This window comes from Eutrigla gurnardus (assembly GCF_963514095.1).
Source record: "Eutrigla gurnardus genome assembly, chromosome: 5".
In the NCBI taxonomy this organism is placed as follows: domain Eukaryota; kingdom Metazoa; phylum Chordata; class Actinopteri; order Perciformes; family Triglidae; genus Eutrigla; species Eutrigla gurnardus.
In genome coordinates this window covers 23,453,732-23,478,374 of record NC_139919.1, presented here as the reverse complement: position 1 = coordinate 23,478,374, position 24,643 = coordinate 23,453,732, and the positions used below count along the sequence as shown (strand labels likewise).

The 24,643-nt window shown below is 39.2% G+C and overlaps 5 protein-coding genes across 5 annotated transcripts; 1 reads left to right on the top strand and 4 right to left on the bottom strand.

Annotated features, from left to right (window-relative positions):
• Positions 1-2,836: 2,836 nt before the first annotated feature.
• On the bottom strand, positions 2,837-3,853 carry LOC311013188 (C-X-C motif chemokine 10-like). Its single transcript, XM_084009146.1, has 4 exons — positions 3,687-3,853; positions 3,432-3,555; positions 3,194-3,271; positions 2,837-3,040 (listed from the first exon to the last, which is right to left on the bottom strand). Exons 1-4 carry the CDS (start codon positions 3,748-3,750, stop codon positions 2,962-2,964), a joined length of 345 nt encoding a protein of 114 aa, XP_083865272.1. The 5' UTR covers positions 3,751-3,853; the 3' UTR covers positions 2,837-2,961.
• A 2,383-nt stretch (positions 3,854-6,236) lies between these two features.
• On the bottom strand, positions 6,237-7,191 carry LOC311013187 (C-X-C motif chemokine 10-like). The gene is made up of 4 exons (XM_084009145.1): positions 7,023-7,191; positions 6,773-6,896; positions 6,535-6,612; positions 6,237-6,381 (listed from the first exon to the last, which is right to left on the bottom strand). The coding sequence occupies exons 1-4, from the start codon at positions 7,084-7,086 to the stop codon at positions 6,303-6,305; spliced, it is 345 nt and encodes a 114-aa protein (XP_083865271.1). The 5' UTR covers positions 7,087-7,191; the 3' UTR covers positions 6,237-6,302.
• Positions 7,192-9,473: 2,282 nt separating this feature from the next.
• Positions 9,474-10,548, bottom strand: LOC311013189 (C-X-C motif chemokine 10-like). Its single transcript, XM_084009147.1, has 4 exons — positions 10,374-10,548; positions 10,168-10,288; positions 9,926-10,003; positions 9,474-9,772 (listed from the first exon to the last, which is right to left on the bottom strand). The coding sequence occupies exons 1-4, from the start codon at positions 10,435-10,437 to the stop codon at positions 9,694-9,696; spliced, it is 342 nt and encodes a 113-aa protein (XP_083865273.1). The 5' UTR covers positions 10,438-10,548; the 3' UTR covers positions 9,474-9,693.
• A 1,930-nt stretch (positions 10,549-12,478) lies between these two features.
• LOC311013942 (C-X-C motif chemokine 10-like) lies at positions 12,479-13,549 on the bottom strand. Its single transcript, XM_084010253.1, has 4 exons — positions 13,375-13,549; positions 13,169-13,289; positions 12,931-13,008; positions 12,479-12,777 (listed from the first exon to the last, which is right to left on the bottom strand). Exons 1-4 carry the CDS (start codon positions 13,436-13,438, stop codon positions 12,699-12,701), a joined length of 342 nt encoding a protein of 113 aa, XP_083866379.1. The 5' UTR covers positions 13,439-13,549; the 3' UTR covers positions 12,479-12,698.
• Positions 13,550-19,110: 5,561 nt separating this feature from the next.
• Positions 19,111-20,221, top strand: LOC311013613 (C-X-C motif chemokine 10-like). Its single transcript, XM_084009724.1, has 4 exons — positions 19,111-19,315; positions 19,401-19,521; positions 19,688-19,765; positions 19,919-20,221. Exons 1-4 carry the CDS (start codon positions 19,252-19,254, stop codon positions 19,995-19,997), a joined length of 342 nt encoding a protein of 113 aa, XP_083865850.1. The 5' UTR covers positions 19,111-19,251; the 3' UTR covers positions 19,998-20,221.
• The last annotated feature ends 4,422 nt before the right edge of the window (positions 20,222-24,643 follow it).

Sequence of the window (24,643 nt, the reverse complement as noted above, 5' to 3'; positions counted from 1 at the left end):
CATTAGAAAAATATGTCAGTGATATCTAAGATATTGATGGCATTTAGGTATTTTTATCTCCAATTTTGACTTATTTGGAAAATAACTTTTACACAAAGCCCACATCATATTTATTCATTGTTCCTTATATTGTAATGTTTTCTATGTAATGTCTTTTTTTTTATCTGGACCTTGAGTCTGCAATAAAAAGTTAATAATATAGTGTTCCTTGCTGGTAAGTGTCTATCTAAAACAAACACCCACCTGAATTAACACTGATTTATAATTAGCAACACAAAATGTGGGTGATCTTCATGACCCCTGGTTCTGTATGTCACCGACACCTTCAGCCTGAATACAAAACCAAATCAAACATGCGAGGAAACGAGGGTCGGAGGAAACTGAAGGCAAGCATGATTTCCTCTCGTTCCACTGTAGCTGTAGCCATGGTTACATGACATTTTGTTGCATGAAAATGAAGATAGTCTTATCAATAATATCTGATGATTTCAGATTTTCATTTGCTTTTGTAGTAATTAGACATTAACACCACCGTCAGATAGATCCCATATAATTTGCCCTCCTAAGGTCATGGGCTTGAAAAGAAATGCCTGGTTTCAGTGGAAAGCCGTGTCTCAATGTTAGTTTCAGTTGCATGTCCTCTTTCACTTTTGTGACATCCCATCCCATTTTCCTTCTCCATTATTGATATCCTTCTCCTTTCCATCCACTATCGATCACCACTTTAGGGTGGAGAGAAAAATGAAATAAATTAATTTCAAATGTTTTTCATTGCACAGATTTCTGCTCACAACCACCAAAACATATAGAAATGTATGAAAATGTTTTATTATTTCACCTTCTAGTCTGTCGGTCAATTAACTTGTCTAAAACTGGTAAGAGAGAGATCACAAGACTAAGTGCTATAATAAAATAGACTCCTCTTTCCAGTCTCAGGCCACACAGGTGGCACCTTTAAGTCCTGCCAACTTTTGCTCTTGAGATTGTAGGCATTTTCTGCAACTACAAACTATGTTGACAAACTGCCTAGAATGGCCTTGTCCAACTATGTCAATGCTGCATGAGCATAGCAAGCGAGGAGCATCTAGACATGACTTCTAGACTTCTAAGTGAGTTCTATAGCATGAGTCTGAAATATATCTCACGAGAAAGTAAGATGTGGGACATGCAAATCTGTAAATGGTATCACCATAGCAGGAACAGGCCCGTAACCAGGAGAGTGAGATGGAGAGAAACTATGAGGGGCCGTCTGGGACATAATTCAGAATTACCTCTCACACACACATGTGAAATGCTCTCATACATACAAGTAAAACTCTCTCACACACACTACTGAAACGCTCTCACACATACTACTGAAACGCTCTCATACACACTACTGAAACGCTCTCATACACACTACTGAAACGCTCTCATACACACTACTGAAACGCTCTCACGCACACTACTAAAACACTCTCACACACACTACTAAAACACTCTCACACACACTACTAAAATGCTCTCGTACATACTACTTCACTTTAATTTGTAAGAGGATTTTACTTGGTTATATGAGAGCGTTTTAGTAGTGTGTGTGAGAGGGTTTTAGTAGTGTGTATGAGAGTGTTTTAGTAGTGTGTGTGAGAGAGTTTTCCTTGTGTGTGTGAGAGCGTTTTAGTAGTGTGTGTGAGAGCGTTTTAGTAGTGTGTGTGAGAGCTTTTTACTTGTATGTATGAGAGCGTTTTAGTAGTGTGTATGAGAGCGTTTCAGTAGTGTGTGTGAGAGCGTTTTATTAGTGTGTGTGAGAGCGTTTCAGTAGTGTGTATGAGAGAGTTTTACTTGTATGTATGAGAGCGTTTTAGTAGTGTGTGTGAGAGCGTTTTAGTAGTGTGTGTGAGAGCTTTTTACTTGTATGTATGAGAGCGTTTTAGTAGTGTGTGTGAGAGCTTTTTACTTGTATGTATGAGAGCGTTTTAGTAGTGTGTATGAGAGCGTTTCAGTAGTGTGTGTGAGAGCGTTTTAGTAGTGTGTGTGAGAGCGTTTCAGTAGTGTGTATGAGAGAATTTTACTTGTATGTATGAGAGCGTTTTAGTAGTGTGTGTGAGAGCGTTTAAGTAGTGTGTGTGAGAGCCTTTTACTTGTATGTATGAGAGCGTTTTAGTAGTGTGTGTGAGAGCTTTTTACTTGTATGTATGAGAGCGTTTTAGTAGTGTGTATGAGAGCGTTTCAGTAATGTGTGTGAGAGCGTTTCAGTAGTGTGTGTGAGCAAATACTTTTTCAGTTGTTTATGTGAGAGTGTTTCAGTAGTGTATATGAGAGCATTTCACATGTGTGTGTGAGAGGTAATTCTGAATTATGTCCCAGACGGCCCCTCATAAGAAACAGCTTTAATTTATAGAACTAACTGTGTGGATTTGAGTTTCTTAGTTAGAGTTCCAGTGTGATATTTGATAATAAGATTCATATCCTACCAAATGCCCAGATATGTATTCATATCAACATAGTGGTGTTAGTGAGTCATTCACCCCTGTAATCTCAGAGTCTCTGCAGCTTTGGTTTCCTCTGGTCCATCTGATAGTAAGGATTAATTTTCTTTCTGAGAAGATGCCTTAGAGAGTAATTTTATCTGATATTTAACGTTTGGCATTTTATATTGTGTATGAGATCAGAGGATATGTGCTGACAAAGTCAGTAAACTGTATTACCGGCATGATCCACAAGGGAGTGCTGTTGATGTACAAACAGTATGCAAGCTTTGATTTTTTCCTTCTTTTATTAAAAAGCACAGATTACCAAAATACATAAATCTATGTACAACAAACAATTGAAAGGAAAACAATAAAAAGAATGGAGATACAGTGTAAGTGCACAAGATAAATAGACAGTTTCATTGAGTTTACATCTACATTCGTTTAAGGTGCCTTTGTTTGCTGAGGTCAGAGGTCAGCTGAGCTTCTTAGTGATGGAGGAGATACAGTGTCAGATACGAGCTGTGCTGGCGCTGCCTGTGGTGGAAGGGAGTGAAGATGGTCCGGCTGTAGTTGTGGGTTTCTGTTTCCTAGAATTGACAATAAAAGAAGAAGAAGACGTTAGAGACATTACAACGTGTGGAGAAGACAACATGAGATTCACAGAAGGATGAATATGTTTCAGTGGGTGGTCAGTGTATTCTGAAGACGAGGCTCGGATTCATTATTGTAAATATACTCACATGATGGAAGCCATGAGTTTTTGCACTGCCATCAACTTGGGGTTCAGGCAGTAGCGTAAGCCGCTGTTGATGGTGACACTGTTGAAAAGGACAGTAGAGGTGAGCTCAGGTCAGGTGACTCTAATAAACAGGTACATCAATGAATCAGGTAGACTGATGACTAGAATTCATCTTAAAAATGTATAAAATTCCACTCTACGTTTTTACAATCTTAATTTAACACATTAGTGCATCTTACATAATCTCCACTTTGTTACAGAATATGGTTGCTGGATAGATCTGGATGTCCTTGATGTTGTTCCTTTGGCCAATTCCATTCCTGACACGTTGACACAGACACTGCTGTCCGGATGAATGGTCGACTACAGATAGAGAGATAGACGAGGGGAAACAATTAGATAATTGAATCAGATACTTTTCTTCACTGCACGGTTTTCTTCTCACATTGTCCGTGTTCCAAGCTGTAAAGTGCTGAAAAAGTGTACAAACTTACTTTGGGCTTCAGAGATACAGACCATGACGGCCAGGAGCAGAAACACTTTCATGATGCCGGACATCGTTGCTTTCCTCTTTGGACAAGATGAACCTGGTGCCAGAAAGAAGCTGTAACAAGTGCAGCTAGAGAGACTAGCGATAGAAGATTCTAGTCAAAGACTGCAAAGTTTGTTGGCAGGAGAGAACTGTGAGGGATAGAAGCCGAGGATCGTCTTAACTACTCGTCAGACTCATACATCATACTTCCTGGGAAATTCTGTAGTGCAAAAAATAAAAAACGAGAACTAGTTACTCACTCACTTTTTCTCTAATCTTACCCCTTGGTCAATAATTTGATAAGAAAGTTAACGTTGATTTTAATACAAAAAATGTAATATCAAAAAAACTTTTATATTAATCTTTGACATTTTATTTTGATACCATGAAGAACAAAGATACAAACAAATGTGTCATGTTAAATTGCTCATTAGAAAAATATGTCAGTGATATCTAAGATATTGATGGCATTTAGGTCTTTTTATCTCCAATTTTGACTTATTTGGAAAATAACTTTTACACAAAGCCCACATCATATTTATTCATTGTTCCTTATATTGTAATGTTTTCTATGTAATGTCTTTTTTTTTATCTGGACCTTGAGTCTGCAATAAAAAGTTAATAATATAGTGTTCCTTGCTGGTAAGTGTCTATCTAAAACAAACACCCACCTGAATTAACACTGATTTATAATTAGCAACACAAAATGTGGGTGATCTTCATGACCCCTGGTTCTGTATGTCACCGACACCTTCAGCCTGAATACAAAACTAATCAAACATGCGAGGAAACGAGGGTCGGACGAAACTGAAGGCATGATTTCCTCTCGTTCCACTGTAGCTGTAGCCATGGTTACATGACATTTAGTTGTGTGAAAATGAAGATAGTCTTATCAATTATATATCTCATGATTTCAGATTTTCATTTGCTTTTGTAGTTATAAGACTTATTAGACTAGACTATTAAGGGAAGTATGATCTCATCTCTTTCCACTGTAGCGTTGTTTAGTCTGATCACAGATCTATGCCATACGACCACCAGCCCTATCAGCCCCGAGGCCAGAGAAAACTCTGTATTCATGACTCAAACTACACATAAAGACAGAAATACACAAACATTCTTTTCAGATTAATAAAGCAATGCATATGAATCGGATTTAAAAATCGTAACCATCATGTACAAGCCTCATTTCCACTCCCACAGCTGTCTGATGTGTGAAACTCACATATCCTTCCTAAATACCAGTTTGTGTGGGAAAAGGCTAACGCCTCTTTCTTGTTCCTATATACACGTCTGGCTCCGGGTATAATGATGTACAAACACTTTAAATCACAGTCAGATATGATGTAATCCATAAAACAGTCAAAGCTCTAGAACTCAATGTGTGAGATGGATCGGATTAGTTTGACTGAACATGGAAACATTATGTATACAATGTACTCATCACTGTTATTTCTATCACATACAGAGATTCCCTGAGAGATTCATATTAATACTCGGGTGGTGGGTGTATTCTGAAGATGAGGCTCGGCTTCAAGCCCTGAGTTTTTGTGCCGTCTTCAGTTTGGGGTTCACAAACGGACAGTAGAGGTGAGCTCAGGTGAAGTGAGTCTCTTCAGGTGACAAACTGGTACATGAATGATTCAGACAGGTAGACTGATGACTGGACAAAGAACAAAGACCTGCATGCAGGAATCAGGCGTAACTCAAGGTTCAATTGAACAGTCTCAGCTGTAAAGCAAGGCAGAGGTCAAAGATAGAACTGGGAATCCACAGGCAGAAAGTAGGTCAAACAGGAAGTGAGAGTTCCGGCTGGACGACGCGTCACAGACTGACGACTAGAGGTGCCGGTTGTTGCTGCAATAGCAGGAGTTCACCATACTTTTCACAACAAATGAGGCCAGACGTTGGATTAAAACGAGTTGTTTCAACAACAGGCCAGGGAACAGGCCCGTAACCAGGAGAGTGAGATGGAGAGAAACAGCTTTAATTTATAGAACCAACTGTGTGGATTTGAGTTTCTTAGTTAGAGTTCCAGTATGATACATGAAATTAAGATTTATATCCAACCAAATGCCCAGATATGTATTCATATCAACATAGTGGTGTTAGTGAGTCATTCACCCCTGTAATCTCAGAGTCTCTGCAGCTTTGGTTTCCTCTGGTCCATCTGATAGTAAGGATTCATTTTCTTTCTGAGAAGATGCCTTAGAGAGTAATTTTATCTGATATTTAACGTTTGGCATTTTATATTGTGTATGAGATCAGAGGATATGTGCTGACAAAGTCTGTAAACTGTATTACCGGCATGAACCACAAGGGAGTGCTGTTGATGTACAAACAATATGCAAGCTTTGATTTTTTCCTTCTTTTATTAAAAAAACACAGATTACCAAAATACATAAATCTATGTACAAAAAACAATTGAAAGGAAAACAATAAAATAGAATGGAGATACAGTGTAAGTGCACAAGATAAATACAGTTTCATTGAGTTTACATCTACATTCGTTTAAGGTGCCTTTGTTTGCTGAGGTCAGAGGTCAGCTGAGCTTCTTAGTGATGGAGGAGATACAGTGTCAGATACGAGCTGTGTTGGCGCTGCCTGTGGTGGAAGGGAGTGAAGCTGGTCCGGCTGTAGTTGAGGGTTTCTGTTTCCTAGAATTGACAATAAAAGAAGAAGAAGACGTTAGAGACATTACAACGTGTGGAGAAGACAACATGAGATTCACAGAAGGATGAATATGTTTCAGTGGGTGGTCAGTGTATTCTGAAGATGAGGCTCGGATTCATTATTGTAAATATACTCACATGACGGCAGCCATGAGTTTTTGCACTGCCTTCAACTTGGGGTTCAGGCAGTAGCGTAAGCCGCTGTTGATGGTGACACTGTTGAAAAGGACGGTAGAGGTGAGCTCAGGTCAGGTGACTCTAATAAACAGGTACATCAATGAATCAGGTAGACTGATGACTAGAATTCATCTTAAAATTGTATAAAATTCCACTCTACGTTTTTACAACCTTAATTTAACACATTAGTGCATCTTACACAATCTCCACTTTGTCACAGAAGATGGCTGCTGGATAGATCTGGATGTCCTTGATGTTGTTCCTTTGGCCAATTCCATTCCTGACACGTTGACACAGACACTGCTGTCCGGATGAATGGTCGACTACAGAGAGAGAGACGAGGGGAAACAATTAGATAATTGAATCAGATACTTTTCTTCAATGCACGGTTTTCTTCTCACATTGTCCGTGTTCCAAGCTGTAAAGTGCTGAAAAGTGTACAAACTTACTTTGGGCTTCAGAGATGCAGACCATGACGGCCAGGAGCAGAAACACTTTCATGATGCCGGACATCGTTGCTTTCCTCTTTGGACAAGATGAACCTGGTGCCAGAAAGAAGCTGTAACAAGTGCAGCTGGAGAGACTAGCGATAGAAGATTCTAGTCAAAGACTGCAAAGTTTGTTGGCAGGAGAGAACTGTGAGGTATAGAAGCCGAGGATCGTCTTAAATACTCTTCAGACTCATACATCACACTTCCTGTGGTCAAGGGAAATTCTGTAGTGGAAAAAAAAAAAAACGAGAACACTAACTTACTTTTTCACTAATCTTCCCCTTTGGTTATAAATAATTTGATGAGAAAGTTTACGTTGATTTTAATATCATGTACGACAAATAATATAAAAAAAAGCTTTTATATTAGACTTTGACATCACGCTTTTGAAAACTTTATTAATTTTGATACGAAGAACAAAGATACAAACAAATGTGTAGAAATTGTTCATTAGAAAAATATGTCAGTGATATGTAAGATATTGATGGCATTTAGGTCTTTTTATTTCCAATTTTGACTTCTTTGGAATATAACTTTTACACAAAGCCCACATCATATTTATTCATTGTTCCTTATATTTCTAATGTTTTCTGTGTTTTTTGTTTTTATCTGGACTTTGAGTCTGCAATAAGAAGTTAATATTATACAGTCAGTGTTCCTTGCTGGTAAGTGTCTATCTAAAACAAACACCCACCTGAATTAACACTGATTTATAATTAGCAACACAAAATGTGGGTGATCTTCATGACCCCTGGTTCTGTATGTCACCGACACCTTCAGCCTGAATACAAAACTAATCAAACATGCGAGGAAACGAGGGTCGGAGGAAACTGAAGGCATGATTTCCTCTCGTTCCACTGTAGCTGTAGCCATGGTTACATGACATTTAGTTGTGTGAAAATGAAGATAGTCTTATCAATAATATATCTCATGATTTCAGATTTTCATTTGCTTTTGTAGTTATCAGACTTATTAGACTAGACTATTAAGGGAAGTATGATCTCATCTCTTTCCACTGTAGCGTTGTGGTAGACTCATCACAGATCAATGCCATACGACCACCAGCCCTATCAGCCCCGAGGCCAGAGAAAACTCTGTATTCATGACTCAAACTATACGCATAAAGACAGAAATACACACACACATTCTTTTCAGATTAATAACGCAATGCATATGAATCGTTTTTAAAAATCGTAACCATCATGTACAAGCCTCATTTCCACTCCCACAGCTGTCTGATGTGTGAAACTCACATATCCTTCCTAAATACCAGTTTGTGTGGGAAAAGGCTAACGCCTCTTTCTTGTTCCTATATACACGTCTGGCTCCGGGTATAATGATGTACAAATACTTTAAATCACAATCAGAAATGATGTAATTGATAAAAAAGTCAAAACTCTAGAACTCAATGTGTGAGATGGATCGGATTAGTTTGACTGAACATGGAAACATTATGTATACAATGCACTCATTACTGTTATTTCTATCACATGCAGAGATTCCCTGAGAGATTCATATTAATACTCGGGTGGTGAGTGTATTCTGATGATGAGGCTCGGCTTCAAGCCCTGAGTTTTTGTGCCGTCTTCAGTTTGGGGTTCACAAACGGACAGTAGAGGTGAGCTCAGGTGAAGTGAGTCTCTTCAGGTGACAAACTGGTTCATGAATGATTCAGACAGGTAGACTGATGACTGGACAAAGAACAAAGACCTGCATGCAGGAATCAGGCGTAACTCAAGGTTCAATTCAACAGTCTCAGTTGTAAAGCAAGGCAGAGGTCAAAGATGGAACTGGGAATCCACAGGCAGAATGTCGGTCAAACAGGAAGTGAGAGTTCCGGCTGGACGACGCGTCACAGACTGACGACCAGAGGTGCCGGTTGTTGCTGCAATAGCAGGAGTTCACCATACTTTTCACAACAGCTGAGGCCAGACGTTGGATTAAAACAAGTAATTTCAACAACAGGTGAGGGAACAGGCCCGTTACCAGGAGAGTGAGATGGAGAGAAACAGCTTTAAATTATAGAACCAACTGTGTGGATTTGAGTTTCTTAGTTAGAGTTCCAGTGTGATATTTGATAATAAGATTCATATCCTACCAAATGCCCAGATATGTATTCATATCAACATAGTGGTGTTAGTGAGTCATTCACCCCTGTAATCTCAGAGTCTCTGCAGCTTTGGTTTCCTCTGGTCCATCTGATAGTAAGGATTCATTTTCTTTCTGAGAAGATGCCTTAGAGAGTAATTTTATCTGATATTTAACGTTTGGCATCTTATATTGTGTATGAGATCAGAGGATATGTGCTGACAAAGTCAGTAAACTGTATTTCTGGCATGAACCACAAGGGAGCGCTGTTCAGTTTGCAAGTTGGAACAAAAACAATCAATCTATGCAGCTTTGATTTTTTCCTTTTATTATTAAAAAACACAGATTACCAAAATACATAAATCTATGTACAAAAAACAATTGAAAGGAAAACAATATAATAGAATGGAGATACAGTGTAAGTGCACAAGATAAATAGACAAACAGTTTCATTGAGTTTACATCTACATTCGTTTAAGGTGCCTTTGTTTGCTGAGGTCAGAGGTCAGCTGAGCTTCTTAGTGATGGAGGAGATACAGTGTCAGATACGAGCTGTGTTGGCGCTGCCTGTGGTGGAAGGGAGTGAAGATGGTCCGGCTGTAGTTGAGGGTTTCTGTTTCCTAGAATTGACAATAAAAGAAGAAGAAGACGTTAGAGACATTACAACGTGTGGAGAAGACAACATGAGATTCACAGAAGGATGGATATGTTTCAGTGGGTGGTCAGTGTATTCTGAAGATGAGGCTCGGATTCATTATTGTAAATATACTCACATGATGGAAGCCATGAGTTTTTGCACTGCCATCAACTTGGGGTTCAGGCAGTAGCGTAAGCCGCTGTTGATGGTGACACTGTTGAAAAGGACAGTAGAGGTGAGCTCAGGTCAGGTGACTCTAATAAACAGGTACATCAATGAATCACGCAGGTAGACTGATGACTAGAATTCATCTTAAAAATGTATAAAATTCCACTCTACGTTTTTACAATCTTAATTTAACACATAAATGCATCTTACACAATCTCCACTTTGTCACAGAAGATGGTTGCTGGATAGATCTGGATGTCCTTGATGTTGTTCCTTTGGCCAATTCCATTCCTGACACGTTGACACAGACACTGCTGTCCTCGGTTATTATCTTGAGAGAAAGGAAGGGAAATCACATTTTAATCACATTGTCCGTGTTCCAAGCTGTAAAGTGCTGAAAAAGTGCACAAACTTACTTTGGGCTTCAGAGATGCAGACCATGACGGCCAGGAGCAGAAACACTTTCATGATGCCGGACATCGTTGCTTTCCTCTTTGGACAAGATGAACCTGGTGCCAGAAAGAAGCTGTAACAAGTGCAGCTAGAGAGACTAGCGATAGAAGATTCTAGTCAAAGACTGCAAAGTTTGTTGGCAGGAGAGAACTGTGAGGGATAGAAGCCGAGGATCGTCTTAAATACTCTTCAGACTCATACATCACACTTCCTGTGGTCAAGGGAAATTCTGTAGTGCAAAAAATAAAAAACGAGAACTAGTTACTCACTCACTTTTTCATTAATCTTCCCCCTTGGTCAATAATTTGATATGAAAGTTAACGTCGATTTTAATACAAAAAATGTAATATAAAAAAAAAACTTTTATATTAATCTTTGGAATTTTATTTTGATACCATGAAGAACAAAGATACAAACAAATGTGTCATGTTAAATTGTTCATTAGAAAAATATGTCAGTTATATGTGATATCGATGGCATTTAGGTCTTTTTATCTCCAATTTTGACTTATTTGGAAAATAACTTTTACACAAAGCCCACATCATATTTATTCATTGTTCCTTATATTGTAATGTTTTCTATGTAATGTCTTTTTTTTTTATCTGGACCTTGAGTCTGCAATAAAAAGTTAATAATACAGTGTTCCTTGCTGGTAAGTGTCTATCTAAAACAAACACCCACCTGAAATAACACTGATTTATAATTAGCAACACAAAATGTGGGTGATCTTCATGACCCCTGGTTCTGTATGTCACCGACACCTTCAGCCTGAATACAAAACTAATCAAACATGCGAGGAAACGAGGGTCGGACGAAACTGAAGGCAAGCATGATTTCCTCTCGTTCCACTGTAGCTGTAGCCATGGTTACATGACATTTTGTTGTGTGAAAATGAAGATAGTCTTATCAATAATATCTGATGATTTCAGATTTTCATTTGCTTTTGTAGTAATCAGACATTAACACCACCGTCAGATAGATCCCATATAATTTGCCCTCCTAAGGTCATGGGCTTGAAAAGAAATGCCTGGTTTCCGTGGAAAGCCGCGTCTCAATGTTAGTTTCAGTTGCATGTCCTCTTTCACTTTTGTGACATCCCATCCCATTTTCCTTCTCCATTATTGATATCCTTCTCCTTTCCATCCATTATCGATCACCACTTTAGGGTGGAGAGAAAAATGGATTAAATTTAATTCAAATGTTTTTCATTGCACAGATTTCTGCTCACAACCACCAAAACATATAGAAATGTATGAAAATGTTTTATTATTTTACCTTCTAGTCTGTCGGTCAATTAACTTGTTTAAAACTGATAAGAGAGAGATCACAAGACTAAGTGCTATAATAAAATAGACTCCTCTTTCCAGTCTCAGGCCACACAGGTGGCACCTTTAAGTCCTGCCAACTTTTGCTCTTGAGATTGTAGGCATTTTCTGCAAATACAAACTATGTTGGCAAACTGCCTAGAATGGCCTTGTCCAACTATGTCAATGCTGCATGAGCATAGCAAGCGAGGAGCATCTAGACATGACTTCTAGACTTCTAAGTGAGTTCTATAGCATGAGTCTGAAATATATCTCACGAGAAAGTAAGATGTGGGACATGCAAATCTGTAAATGGTATCACCATAGCAGGAACAGGCCCGTAACCAGGAGAGTGAGATGAAGAGAAACAGCTTTAATTTATATAACTAACTGTGTGGATTTGAGTTTCTTAGTTAGAGTTCCAGTGTGATATTTGATACTAAGATTTATATCCAACCAAATGCCCAGATATGTATTCATATCAACATAGTGGTGTTCGTGAGTCATTCACCCCTGTAATCTCAGAGTCTCTGCAGCTTTGGTTTCCTCTGGTCCATCTGATAGTAAGGATTCATTTTCTTTCTGAGAAGACGCCTTAGAGAGTAATTTTATCTGATATTTAACGTTTGGCATCTTATATTGTGTATGAGATCAGAGGATATGTGCTGACAAAGTCAGTAAACTGTATTTCTGGCATGAACCACAAGGGAGCGCTGTTCAGTTTGCAAGTTGGAACAAAAACAATCAATCCATGCAGCTTTGATTTTTTCCTTTTTTTATTAAAAAACACAGATTATCAAAATACATAAATCTATGTACAACAAATAATTGAAAGGAAAACAATAAAATAGAATGGAGATACAGTGTAAGTGCACAAGATAAATAGACAGTTTCATTGAGTTTACATCTACATTCGTTTAAGGTGCCTTTGTTTGCTGAGGTCAGAGGTCAGCTGAGCTTCTTAGTGATGGAGGAGATACAGTGTCAGATACGAGCTGTGCTGGCGCTGCCTGTGGTGGAAGGGAGTGAAGATGGTCCGGCTGTAGTTGAGGGTTTCTGTTTCCTAGAATTGACAATAAAAGAAGAAGAAGACGTTAGAGACATTACAACGTGTGGAGAAGACAACATGAGATTCACAGAAGGATGAATATGTTTCAGTGGGTGGTCAGTGTATTCTGAAGACGAGGCTCGGATTCATTATTGTAAATATACTCACATGATGGAAGCCATGAGTTTTTGCACTGCCATCAACTTGGGGTTCAGGCAGTAGCGTAAGCCGCTGTTGATGGTGACACTGTTGAAAAGGACAGTAGAGGTGAGCTCAGGTCAGGTGACTCTAATAAACAGGTACATCAATGAATCAGGTAGACTGATGACTAGAATTCATCTTAAAAATGTATAAAATTCCACACTACGTTTTTGCAATCTTAATTTAACACATAAATGCATCTTACACAATCTCCACTTTGTCACAGAAGATGGTTGCTGGATAGATCTGGATGTCCTTGATGTTGTTCCTTTGGCCAATTCCATTCCTGACACGTTGACACAGACACTGCTGTCCTCGGTTATTATCTTGAGAGAAAGGAAGGGAAATCACATTTTAATCACATTGTCCGTGTTCCAAGCTGTAAAGTGCTGAAAAAGTGCACAAACTTACTTTGGGCTTCAGAGATGCAGACCATGACGGCCAGGAGCAGAAACACTTTCATGATGCCGGACATCGTTGCTTTCCTCTTTGGACAAGATGAACCTGGTGCCAGAAAGAAGCTGTAACAAGTGCAGCTGGAGAGACTAGCGATAGAAGATTCGAGTCAAAGACTGCAAAGTTTGTTGGCAGGAGAGAACTGTGAGGTATAGAAGCCGAGGATCGTCTTAAATACTCTTCAGACTCATACATCATACTTCCTGTGGTCAAGGGAAATTCTGTAGTGCAAAAAATAAAAAACGAGAACTAGTTACTCACTCACTTTTTCTCTAATCTTCCCCCTTGGTCAATAATTTGATATGAAAGTTAACGTTGATTTTAATACAAAAAATGTAATATCAAAAAAACTTTTATATTAATCTTTGACATTTTATTTTGATACCATGAAGAACAAAGATACAAACAAATGTGTCATGTTAAATTGTTCATTAGAAAAATATGTCAGTGATATCTAAGATATTGATGGCATTTAGGTCTTTTTATCTGCAATTTTGACTTCTTTGGAAAATAACTTTTACACAAAGCCCACATCATATTTATTCATTGTTCCTTATATTGTAATGTTTTCTATGTAATGTCTTTTTTTTTATCTGGACCTTGAGTCTGCAATAAAAAGTTAATAATATAGTGTTCCTTGCTGGTAAGTGTCTATCTAAAACAAACACCCACCTGAATTAACACTGATTTATAATTAGCAACACAAAATGTGGGTGATCTTCATGACCCCTGGTTCTGTATGTCACCGACACCTTCAGCCTGAATACAAAACCAAATCAAACATGCGAGGAAACGAGGGTCGGAGGAAACTGAAGGCAAGCATGATTTCCTCTCGTTCCACTGTAGCTGTAGCCATGGTTACATGACATTTTGTTGCATGAAAATGAAGATAGTCTTATCAATAATATCTGATGATTTCAGATTTTCATTTGCTTTTGTAGTTATTAGACATTAACACCACCGTCAGATAGATCCCATATAATTTGCCCTCCTAAGGTCATGGGCTTGAAAAGAAATGCCTGGTTTCCGTGGAAAGCCTCGTCTCAATGTTAGTTTCAGTTGTATGTCCTCTTTCACTTTTGTGACATCCCATCCCATTTTCCTTCTCCATTATTGATATCCTTCTCCTTTCCATCCATTATCGATCACCACTTTAGGGTGGAAAGAAAAATGGATTAAATTTAATTCAAATGTTTTTCATTGCTCAGATTTCTGCTCACAACCACCAAAACATATAGAAATGTATGAAAATGTTTTATTATTTCACCTTCTAGTCTGTTGGTCAATTAACTTGTTTAAAACTGGTAAGAGAGAGATCACAAGACTAAGTGCCATAATAAAATAGACTCCTCTTTCCAGTCTCAGGCCACACAGGTGGCACCTTTAAGTCCTGCCAACTTTTGCTCTTGAGATTGTAGGCATTTTCTGCAAATACAAACTACACTCAACAAAAATATAAACGCAACACTTTTGTTTTTGCTCTCATTTTTCATGAGATGGACTTAAAGATCTAAAATTCATTCCAGATACACAATATTACCATTTCTCTCAAACATTGTTCACAAATCAGTCTAAATGTGTGAGAGTGAGCACTTCTGCTTTGCTGAGATAATCCATCCCACCTCACAGGTGTGCCACATCAAGATGCTGATCTGACATCATGATTAGTGCACAGGTGTGCCTTAGACTGTCCACAATAAAAGGCCACCCTGAAATGTGCATTTTTTTGCTTTATTGGGGGTCTGGGACTCAGAACCAGTCAGTATCTGGTGTGACCACCATTTGCCTCATGCAGTGCAACACATCTTCTTCGCATAGAGTTTATCAGATTGTCAATTGTGGCCTGTGGAATGTTGGTCCACTCCTCTTCAATGGCTGTGCGAAGTTGCTGGATATTAGTGGGGACTGGTACACGCTGTCGTATACGCCGGTCAAGCACATCCCAAACATGCTCAATGGGTGACATGTCCGGTGAGTATGCTGGCCATGCAAGAACTGGGACATTTTCAGCTTCCAAGAATTGTGTACAGATCCTTGCAACATGGGGCCGTGCATTATCTTGCTGAAACATGAGGTGATGTTCATGGATGTATGGCACAACACATTCAAAATGCCATCAATAAAATGCACCTGTGTTCTTCGTCCATAACAGATGCCTGCCCATACCATAACCCCACCACCACCATGGGCCACTCGATCCACAACATTGACATCAGCAAAGCGCTCACCCACACGACGCCACACACGCTGTCTGCCATCTGCCCTGAACAATGTAAATCGAGATTCATCCGTGAAGAGAACACCTCTCCAACGTGCCAGACGCCATCGAATGTGAGCATTTGCCCACTCAAGTCTGTTACGGCGACGAGCTGGAGTCAGGTCAAGACCCCGATGAGGACGACGAGCATGCAGTTGAGCTTCCCTGAGACGGTTTCTGACAGTTTGTGCAGAAATTGTTTGGTTATGCAAACCAATTGTTTCAGCAGCTGTCTGAGTGGCTGGTCTCAGACGATCTTGGAGGTGAACCTGCTGGATGTGGAGGTCCTGGGCTGGTGTGGTTACACGTGGTCTGCGGTTGTGAGGCCGGTTGGATGTACTGCCATATTCTCTGAAACGCCTTTGGAGACGGCTTATGGTGGAGAAATGAACATTCAATGCACGAGCAACAGATCTGGTTGACATTCCTGCTGTCAGCATGCCAATTGCATGCTCCCTCAATGCTTGTGGCATCTGTGGCATTTTGCTGTGAGACAAAACTGCACATTTCAGAGTGGCCTTTTATTGTGGGCAGTATAAGGTACACCTGTGCACTAATCATGATCAGCATCTTGATGTGGCACACCTGTGAGGTGGGATGGATTATCTCAGCAAAGCAGAAGTGCTCACTATCACACATTTAGACAGATTTGTGAACAATGTTTGAGAGAAATGGTAATATTGTGTATCTGGAATGAATTTTAGATCTTTAAGTCCATCTCATGAAAAATGGGAGCAAAAACAAAAGTGTTGCGTTTATATTTTTGTTGAGTGTATATATATATAGTGCATATATATATATATAGTACACAAAATAAAAACATAAAATAAATCATCAGAGCCAGTGGCAGCTTTGTGTAGAACAGAAGTGACCCCAGAATGAAACCTTGGGGATCTCTCTGCATGTCATATTCATCCACTCAGATGTGTTATTACCTATTGACAAAAAAGTAGTCCCTGACTTTGAAGTAGGATTCAATCCAGTTTAGTAGCGTGCCAAACGTCCCACCCAGTTTTCCCAGTTGGTCTAGTAATATGTTGTGGTGGACCTAAAATAATCTAATCAATATAAGATCTAATCGAGGATCAAAGGCATGAAAACAGTCGTTAAGTGCCAGAACGTTTTTTTCAAATATTTTATTGAGAAACAGTGAATGTACAGAATGTACCTTGTTAACACCTTCAAGACAAGTTGTTGTATCACGAAACCCATCGGTTCAAAATTAGCATGTTTTCACACCTACTTAATGGTCTTTCCATCATGCAGATAGTTTTGGTTTTACTTGCCCAGGTTATATCAACCACTGACACTTCTGCCTTTCAACCACGAAGGAGATAGATCTCTCTAAACCTGGACAAGGAAGACATTTAATCCACAGGTAAGTGAGAATTTTTTTTTGTTTATATGTAATGTATATATATATACTGTATATATGTGTGTGTGTGTGTGTGTGTGTGTGTGTGTGTGTGTGTGTGTGTGTGTTTAAGTGTGTTGCCTGGTCCTTTAAAATTATTTTTAATGCCATGTCATCTGTAGCTTGTCAACAATAGTCGGCGTCAGCATATTATAGGAAACCTCGATTTTCAGTATAATTCAAGTGTTTGTTTTTTTTTAAATCCACAATACAGGAGAAAGGAGAAGGATATCAATAATGGAGAAGGAAAATGGGACGGGGTGTCACAAAAGTGAAAGAGGACATACAACTGAAACTAACATTGAGACACGGCTTTCCACGGAAACCAGGCATTTCTTTTCAAGCCCATGACCTTAGGAGGGCAAATTATATCGGATCTATCTGACGGTGGTGTTAATGTCTGATTACTACAAAAGCAAATGAAAATCTGTAATTATCAGATATTATTGATAAGACTATCTTCATTTTCACAGAACAAAATGTCATGTAACATTACACACTACAGCTACAGTGAAACGAGAGGAAATCATGCTTGCCTTCAGTTTCCTCCGACCCTCGTTTCCTTGCATGTTTGATCTGGTTTTGTATTCAGGCTGAAGGTGTCGGTGACATACAGAACCAGGGGTCATGAAGATCACCCACATTTTGTGTTGCTAATTATAAATCAGTGTTAATTCAGGTGGGTGTTTGTTTTAGATAGACACTTACCAGCAAGGAACACTGTATCATTAACTTTTTATTGCAGACTCAAGGTCCAGATAAAAAAAGACATTACATAGAAAACATTACAATATAAGGAACAATGAATAAATATGATGTGGGCTTTGTGTAAAAGTTATATTCCAAATCAATCAAAATTGGAAATAAAAAGACCTAAATGCCATCAATATCTTAGATATCACTGACATATTTTTCTAATGAACAATTTCTACATGACACATTTGTTTCTTACGACGGCGTAGCCTATTAGGGCCACTGTCGGAAAAAAAAAAAAAAAAAAAAACGGAGCCGAGAGAGGTGGGCAATATTCTGAGATTAAAAGTCACAAATTTGCTAGTTTTAAAGTGGCAAATTTGCGACTTTAAAACTAGCAAATTTGCGAGTTTTAAAGTGGCAAATTTGCTAGTTTATTACGATGCTAACAACCTGCATTTATGCTAGCTAACTTCGCTTCCGAATGTCGCTTTTATCTTTCTAATTAATTCATCCCAACGTGTGACGCTTTGCTAAGGCCCTTAAGGTAATTGCTGTTGATGGTTATTGTTGGTTAATTTTATATGGGCCCAATTGTCATCTTATTTGTGTTTATTGAGCAGGTAGTTTGCCTAAGCTAGCGGTAGCTTTCACTTGTCATAGCAACGGCAAACATCCAGGTCAAGCTACGCGATTACTTCCTCTATGACCGCTAGCTTAGCCAAACCACCCGATCAACAAACACACATACCGTAGGATGACAATTTGGCCCATATAAAATTAACCAACACTAACCATCAAGAGCCATCACCCTAAGGACTTTAGCAAAGCACTGACACACGGGATGGATTAATTAGAAAGATAAAAGCTACATTCATGGGAAGTTAGCTAGCATAAATGCAGGTTGTTAGCATCGTAATAAACTAGCAAATTTGCCACTTTTGCTAGTTTTGAAGTCGCAAATTTGCCACTTTAAAACTAGCAAATTTGTGACTTTTAATCTCAGAATATTGCCCACCTCTCTCGGCTCCGTTTTTTTTCTTTTTTTTTCGACAGTGGCCCTAATACGCCGTCGTAGTTTGTATCTTTGTTCTTCATGGTATCAAAATAAAATTTCAAAGATATATATAAACGTTTTTTTGATATTACATTTTTTGTATTAAAACCGACGTTAACTTTCATATCAAATTATTGACCAAGGGGGAAGATTAGTGAAAAAGTGAGTGAGTAACTAGTTCTCGTTTTTTATTTTTTGCACTACAGAATTTCCCTTGACCACAGGAAGTATGATGAAGTATGAGTCTGAAGAGTATTTAAGACGATCCTCGGCTTCTATCCCTCACAGTTCTCTCCTGCCAACAAACTTTGCAGTCTTTGACTAGAATCTTCTATCGCTAGTCTCTCCAGCTGCACTTGTTACAGCTTCTTTCTGGCACCAGGTTCATCTTGTCCAAAGAGGAAAGCAACGATGTCCGGCATCATGAAAGTGTTTCTGCTCCTGGCCGTCATGGTCTGCATATCTGAAGCCCAAAGTAAGTTTGTGCACTTTTTCAGCACTTTACAGCTTGGAACACGGACAATGTGATTAAAATGTGATTTCCCTTCCTTTCTCTCAAGATAATAACCGAGGACAGCAGTGTCTGTGTCAACGTGTCAGGAATGGAATTGGCCAAAGGAACAACATCAAGGACATCCAGATCTATCCAGCAACCATCTTCTGTGACAAAGTGGAGATTGTGTAAGATGCATTTATGTGTTAAATTAAGGTTGTAAAAACGTAGAGTGGAATTTTATACATTTTTAAGATGAATTCTAGTCATCAGTCTACCTGATTCATTGATGTAGGCCTACCTGTTTATTAGAGTCACCTGACCTGAGCTCACCTCTACTGTCCTTTTCAACAGTGTCACCATCAACAGCGGCTTACGCTACTGCCTGAACCCCAAGTTGATGGCAGTGCAAAAACTCATGGCTTCCATCATGTGAGTATATTTACAATAATGAATCCGAGCCTCGTCTTCAGAATACACTGACCACCCACTGAAACATATCCATACTTCTGTGGATCTCATGTTGTCTTCTCCACACGTTGTAATGTCTCTAACGTCTTCTTCTTCTTTTATTGTCAATTCTAGGAAACAGAAACCCTCAACTACAGCCGGACCATCTTCACTCACTTCAACCACAGGCAGCGCCAGCACAGCTCGTATCTGACACTGTATCTCCTCCATCACTAAGAAGCTCAGCTGACCTCTGACCTCAGCAAACAAAGGCACCTTAAACGAATGTAGATGTAAACTCAATGAAACTGTTTGTCTATTTATCTTGTGCACTTACACTGTATCTCCATTCTATTTTATTGTTTTCCTTTCAATTGTTTTTTGTACATAGATTTATGTATTTTGGTAATCTGTGTTTTTTAATAAAAAAAGGAAAAAATCAAAGCTGCATGGATTGATTGTTTTTGTTCCAACTTGCAAACTGAACAGCGCTCCCTTGTGGTTCACACCAGAAATACAGTTTACTGACTTTGTCAGCACATATCCTGTGATCTCATACACAATATAAAATGCCAAACGTTAAATATCAGATAAAATTACTCTCTAAGGCATCTTCTCAGAAAGAAAATGAATCCTTACTATCATATACATATCTGGGCATTTGGTTGGATATAAATCTTAGTTTCAAATATCACACTGGAACTCTAACTAAGAAACTCAAATCCACACAGTTAGTTATATAAATTAAAGCTGTTTCTCTCCATCTCACTCTCCTGGTTACGGGCCTGTTCCTGCTATGGTGATACCATTTACAGATATGCATGTCCCACATCTTACTTTCTCGTCCTGCTTTGAGATATATTTCAAACTCATGCTATAGAACTCACTTAGAAGTCTAGAAGTCATGTCTAGATGCTCCTCGCTTGCTATGCTCATGCAGCATTGACATAGTTGGACAAGGCCATTCTAGGCAGTTTGCCAACATACACTCAACAAAAATATAAACGCAACACTTTTGTTTTTGCTCCCATTTTTCATGAGATGGACTTAAAGATCTAAAATTCATTCCAGATACACAATATTACCATTTCTCTCAAACATTGTTCACAAATCTGTCTAAATGTGTGATAGTGAGCACTTCTGCTTTGCTGAGATAATCCATCCCACCTCACAGGTGTGCCACATCAAGATGCTGATCATGATTAGTGCACAGGTGTACCTTATACTGCCCACAATAAAAGGCCACTCTGAAATGTGCAGTTTTGTCTCACAGCAAAATGCCACAGATGCCACAAGCATTGAGGGAGCATGCAATTGGCATGCTGACAGCAGGAATGTCAACCAGATCTGTTGCTCGTGCATTGAATGTTCATTTCTCCACCATAAGCCGTCTCCAAAGGCGTTTCAGAGAATATGGCAGTACATCCAACCGGCCTCACAACCGCAGACCACGTGTAACCACACCAGCCCAGGACCTCCACATCCAGCAGGTTCACCTCCAAGATCGTCTGAGACCAGCCACTCAGACAGCTGCTGAAACAATTGGTTTGCATAACCAAACAATTTCTGCACAAACTGTCAGAAACCGTCTCAGGGAAGCTCAACTGCATGCTCGTCGTCCTCATCGGGGTCTTGACCTGACTCCAGCTCGTTGCCGTAACAGACTTGAGTGGGCAAATGCTCACATTCGATGGCGTCTGGCACGTTGGAGAGGTGTTCTCTTCACGGATGAATCTCGATTTACATTGTTCAGGGCAGATGGCAGACAGCGTGTGTGGCGTCGTGTGGGTGAGCGCTTTGCTGATGTCAATGTTGTGGATCGAGTGGCCCATGGTGGTGGTGGGGTTATGGTATGGGCAGGCATCTGTTATGGACGAAGAACACAGGTGCATTTTATTGATGGCATTTTGAATGTGTTGTGCCATACATCCATGAACATCACCTCATGTTTCAGCAAGATAATGCACGGCCCCATGTTGCAAGGATCTGTACACAATTCTTGGAAGCTGAAAATGTCCCAGTTCTTGCATGGCCAGCATACTCACCGGACATGTCACCCATTGAGCATGTTTGGGATGTGCTTGACCGGCGTATACGACAGCGTGTACCAGTTCCCACTAATATCCAGCAACTTCGCACAGCCATTGAAGAGGAGTGGACCAACATTCCACAGGCCACAATTGACAATCTGATAAACTCTATGCGAAGAAGATGTGTTGCACTGCATGAGGCAAATGGTGGTCACACCAGATACTGACTGGTTCTGAGTCCCAGACCCCCAATAAAGCAAAAAAATGCACATTTCAGGGTGGCCTTTTATTGTGGACAGTCTAAGGCACACCTGTGCACTAATCATGATGTCAGATCAGCATCTTGATGTGGCACACCTGTGAGGTGGGATGGATTATCTCAGCAAAGCAGAAGTGCTCACTCTCACACATTTAGACTGATTTGTGAACAATGTTTGAGAGAAATGGTAATATTGTGTATCTGGAATTAATTTTAGATCTTTAAGTCCATCTCATGAAAAATGGGAGCAAAAACAAAAGTGTTGCGTTTATATTTTTGTTGAGTGTATATATATATATATATATATATATATATATATATATATATATATATATATATGAATACATTTTAGGGATTTTGTAAGTCTGGACTTGAAAAAACGGTTTTGAATAAATATATATTTTTGCTTGATGTACCAACAAGCTACATTTCTACATCTGGGAAATCGAGAGTGACTTCTTTGGAAATCTGTTAAACCAAGCTAATTTAAGACCCAGGAGTCTCCCCCGAAAATAAAGAGCAATCAAAAGGGACTTTCAGATATTTCTGTATCCTTCAGACTAAACAACAGCAGTCAGCAAGTGTGACTTCTCGGAAACGACAGAAGAAAGCTCATGACATAACTTACATCCTTTTTCAACACACAAAAATTAATGTGCGTTCTATCCAGATCTATTCTGGTTGACTACAGTAGATTTATTCATCACGTGTTGGCTCAGCTGGTACAAAATACATTCTGCCACCTCTAATGAACTCCATTTTCATTCTGACAGTCAGACTGCACTTAGCAATCTTGAATATTTTATACTTTCTTTCGGTTAATATTTCATGGGTTCTACTTATTGGGGACTGGAGAGTGCACCAGCTCACATTAGCAAAGTACAGCTTGTTCCTTCATACACTCACTGGCACAGGAACAAAAATGGCTGACATGTATGACCAGCAACGGCTCATGGAAAAGGTCATTTTATTAGTTTGGGGGCCGCGAGGGAATTACCAACCATAACTATCTTTAATAATTCACATTTCCGTTCTGTGAGTCTGGCTCTTCACCAAAAAGCCAGTACCACATGTTACCCTGCATGAACCGACAGGAACTAATGACATCAGCAGTGTCTTCCTCTGCAGACTATACAGCCTGGCATGGTTGCACTTCTCATTTCACTTTAAAATGATGTCTATAATCAGCAGAAATGCTGTGATGCAATACAACGTGAATTATGGGAAATGTAAAAGAAAAGAGGAGAAAAAGAGAGCTGGATTTAAAATGGTAGAAGTAGTACTCAGATCCTTTGCTTAGTAAAAGTTTAAACCATTACAGATCCATTTCTTGCATTGAATTATGTCAAAGTACAGAAGTGTAAACAGCAATTTGTACTTAACTTATCAACAATGAGAACTAATTGTGCTGAAAAAGGGCCCAGTAAATAATATGACAATTTCAATAAAAGCCAGCAGAGATCTAATCAAAGATAACATGTTAGATAAAGAGGCTACCTCAACCCATAAAGAGTGCAGACACCAACATATACAAATAAGCCTGTCAGTGATGAAAAGCATTCAGAACAGCAGAAATAGCAGATTTTCTGTCATCAGTTTTGAATTGTGATAGTTTCATTCCTCCCAGTGACTTTCGGTTCAGCACAGAATGTAGACTTTCCACCACAAAGAGTTGAAGGTGCAGGTCAAATGTCTACAGTTTCGTTTGATATTTACAGGATTGTTCCTTTGTGTGGTTGAGAACCTCCACAGCATGGTCGAGTATATATATGTGTTAATGTAGTTCAAAAAGGAAAACATGAATGATCTTTTATAAATACATGCAATAAAATTGGGTGTTTTTTTTAGCCTGCGAGGCCGAGCCTTTACAATAATAATGACAAGAAAAAGACATGATTTGAGCACACAGAATCAAATAAAAACAAAAATATTTTAAAAATAAAATGTAGGTAAATTGACATTTTCTTTTACATAACCTCTAATGTGTCACATTTTAATAAAATGTGCATTTGATGGCCCCCATTGCTTAAAGGAGATTTAAGGTTATAAAATGTGTGATGGGGTTGTGTGAAGAATTCTCTAAGACTGCCCTCTGGTGTTAAAGATTGAAAACTACATCAAAGATTTGCTTTGCGTTGTTTCTGAACCTGCAGATGGAAACTGTTCTCCTTAATCATTGCCAGTCCATCCATCCATCCATTGTCTACCGCTTATCCTGTATTCAGGGTCACGGGGGGGCTGGAGCCGATATCATTGCCAGTGTTTTTTTTTATTTTTCCAACTAAATTACGAACTAAAAATTCATAATCTTCTCTTCATCGCAGTAATGAAACATATTCCCGTGAAGCAGCAGCAGCAGCAGTCGACACACAGCTGTACAGACACAGATGACCTGCATCTCATGTGTTCAGCGGTGTAATCTTTGCCCAGCTTGTGTTTCTCCACTCTTGTGTTTACCAGAGCAGAATCCCACCAGTTACCATAGAAACTCCAGCGCCTGACACCGGCACAAAGCACCAGCAGAGAGGCGAGAAGGGAATTCATTTTCGAGGGAGCCACACAGGCAAGAAA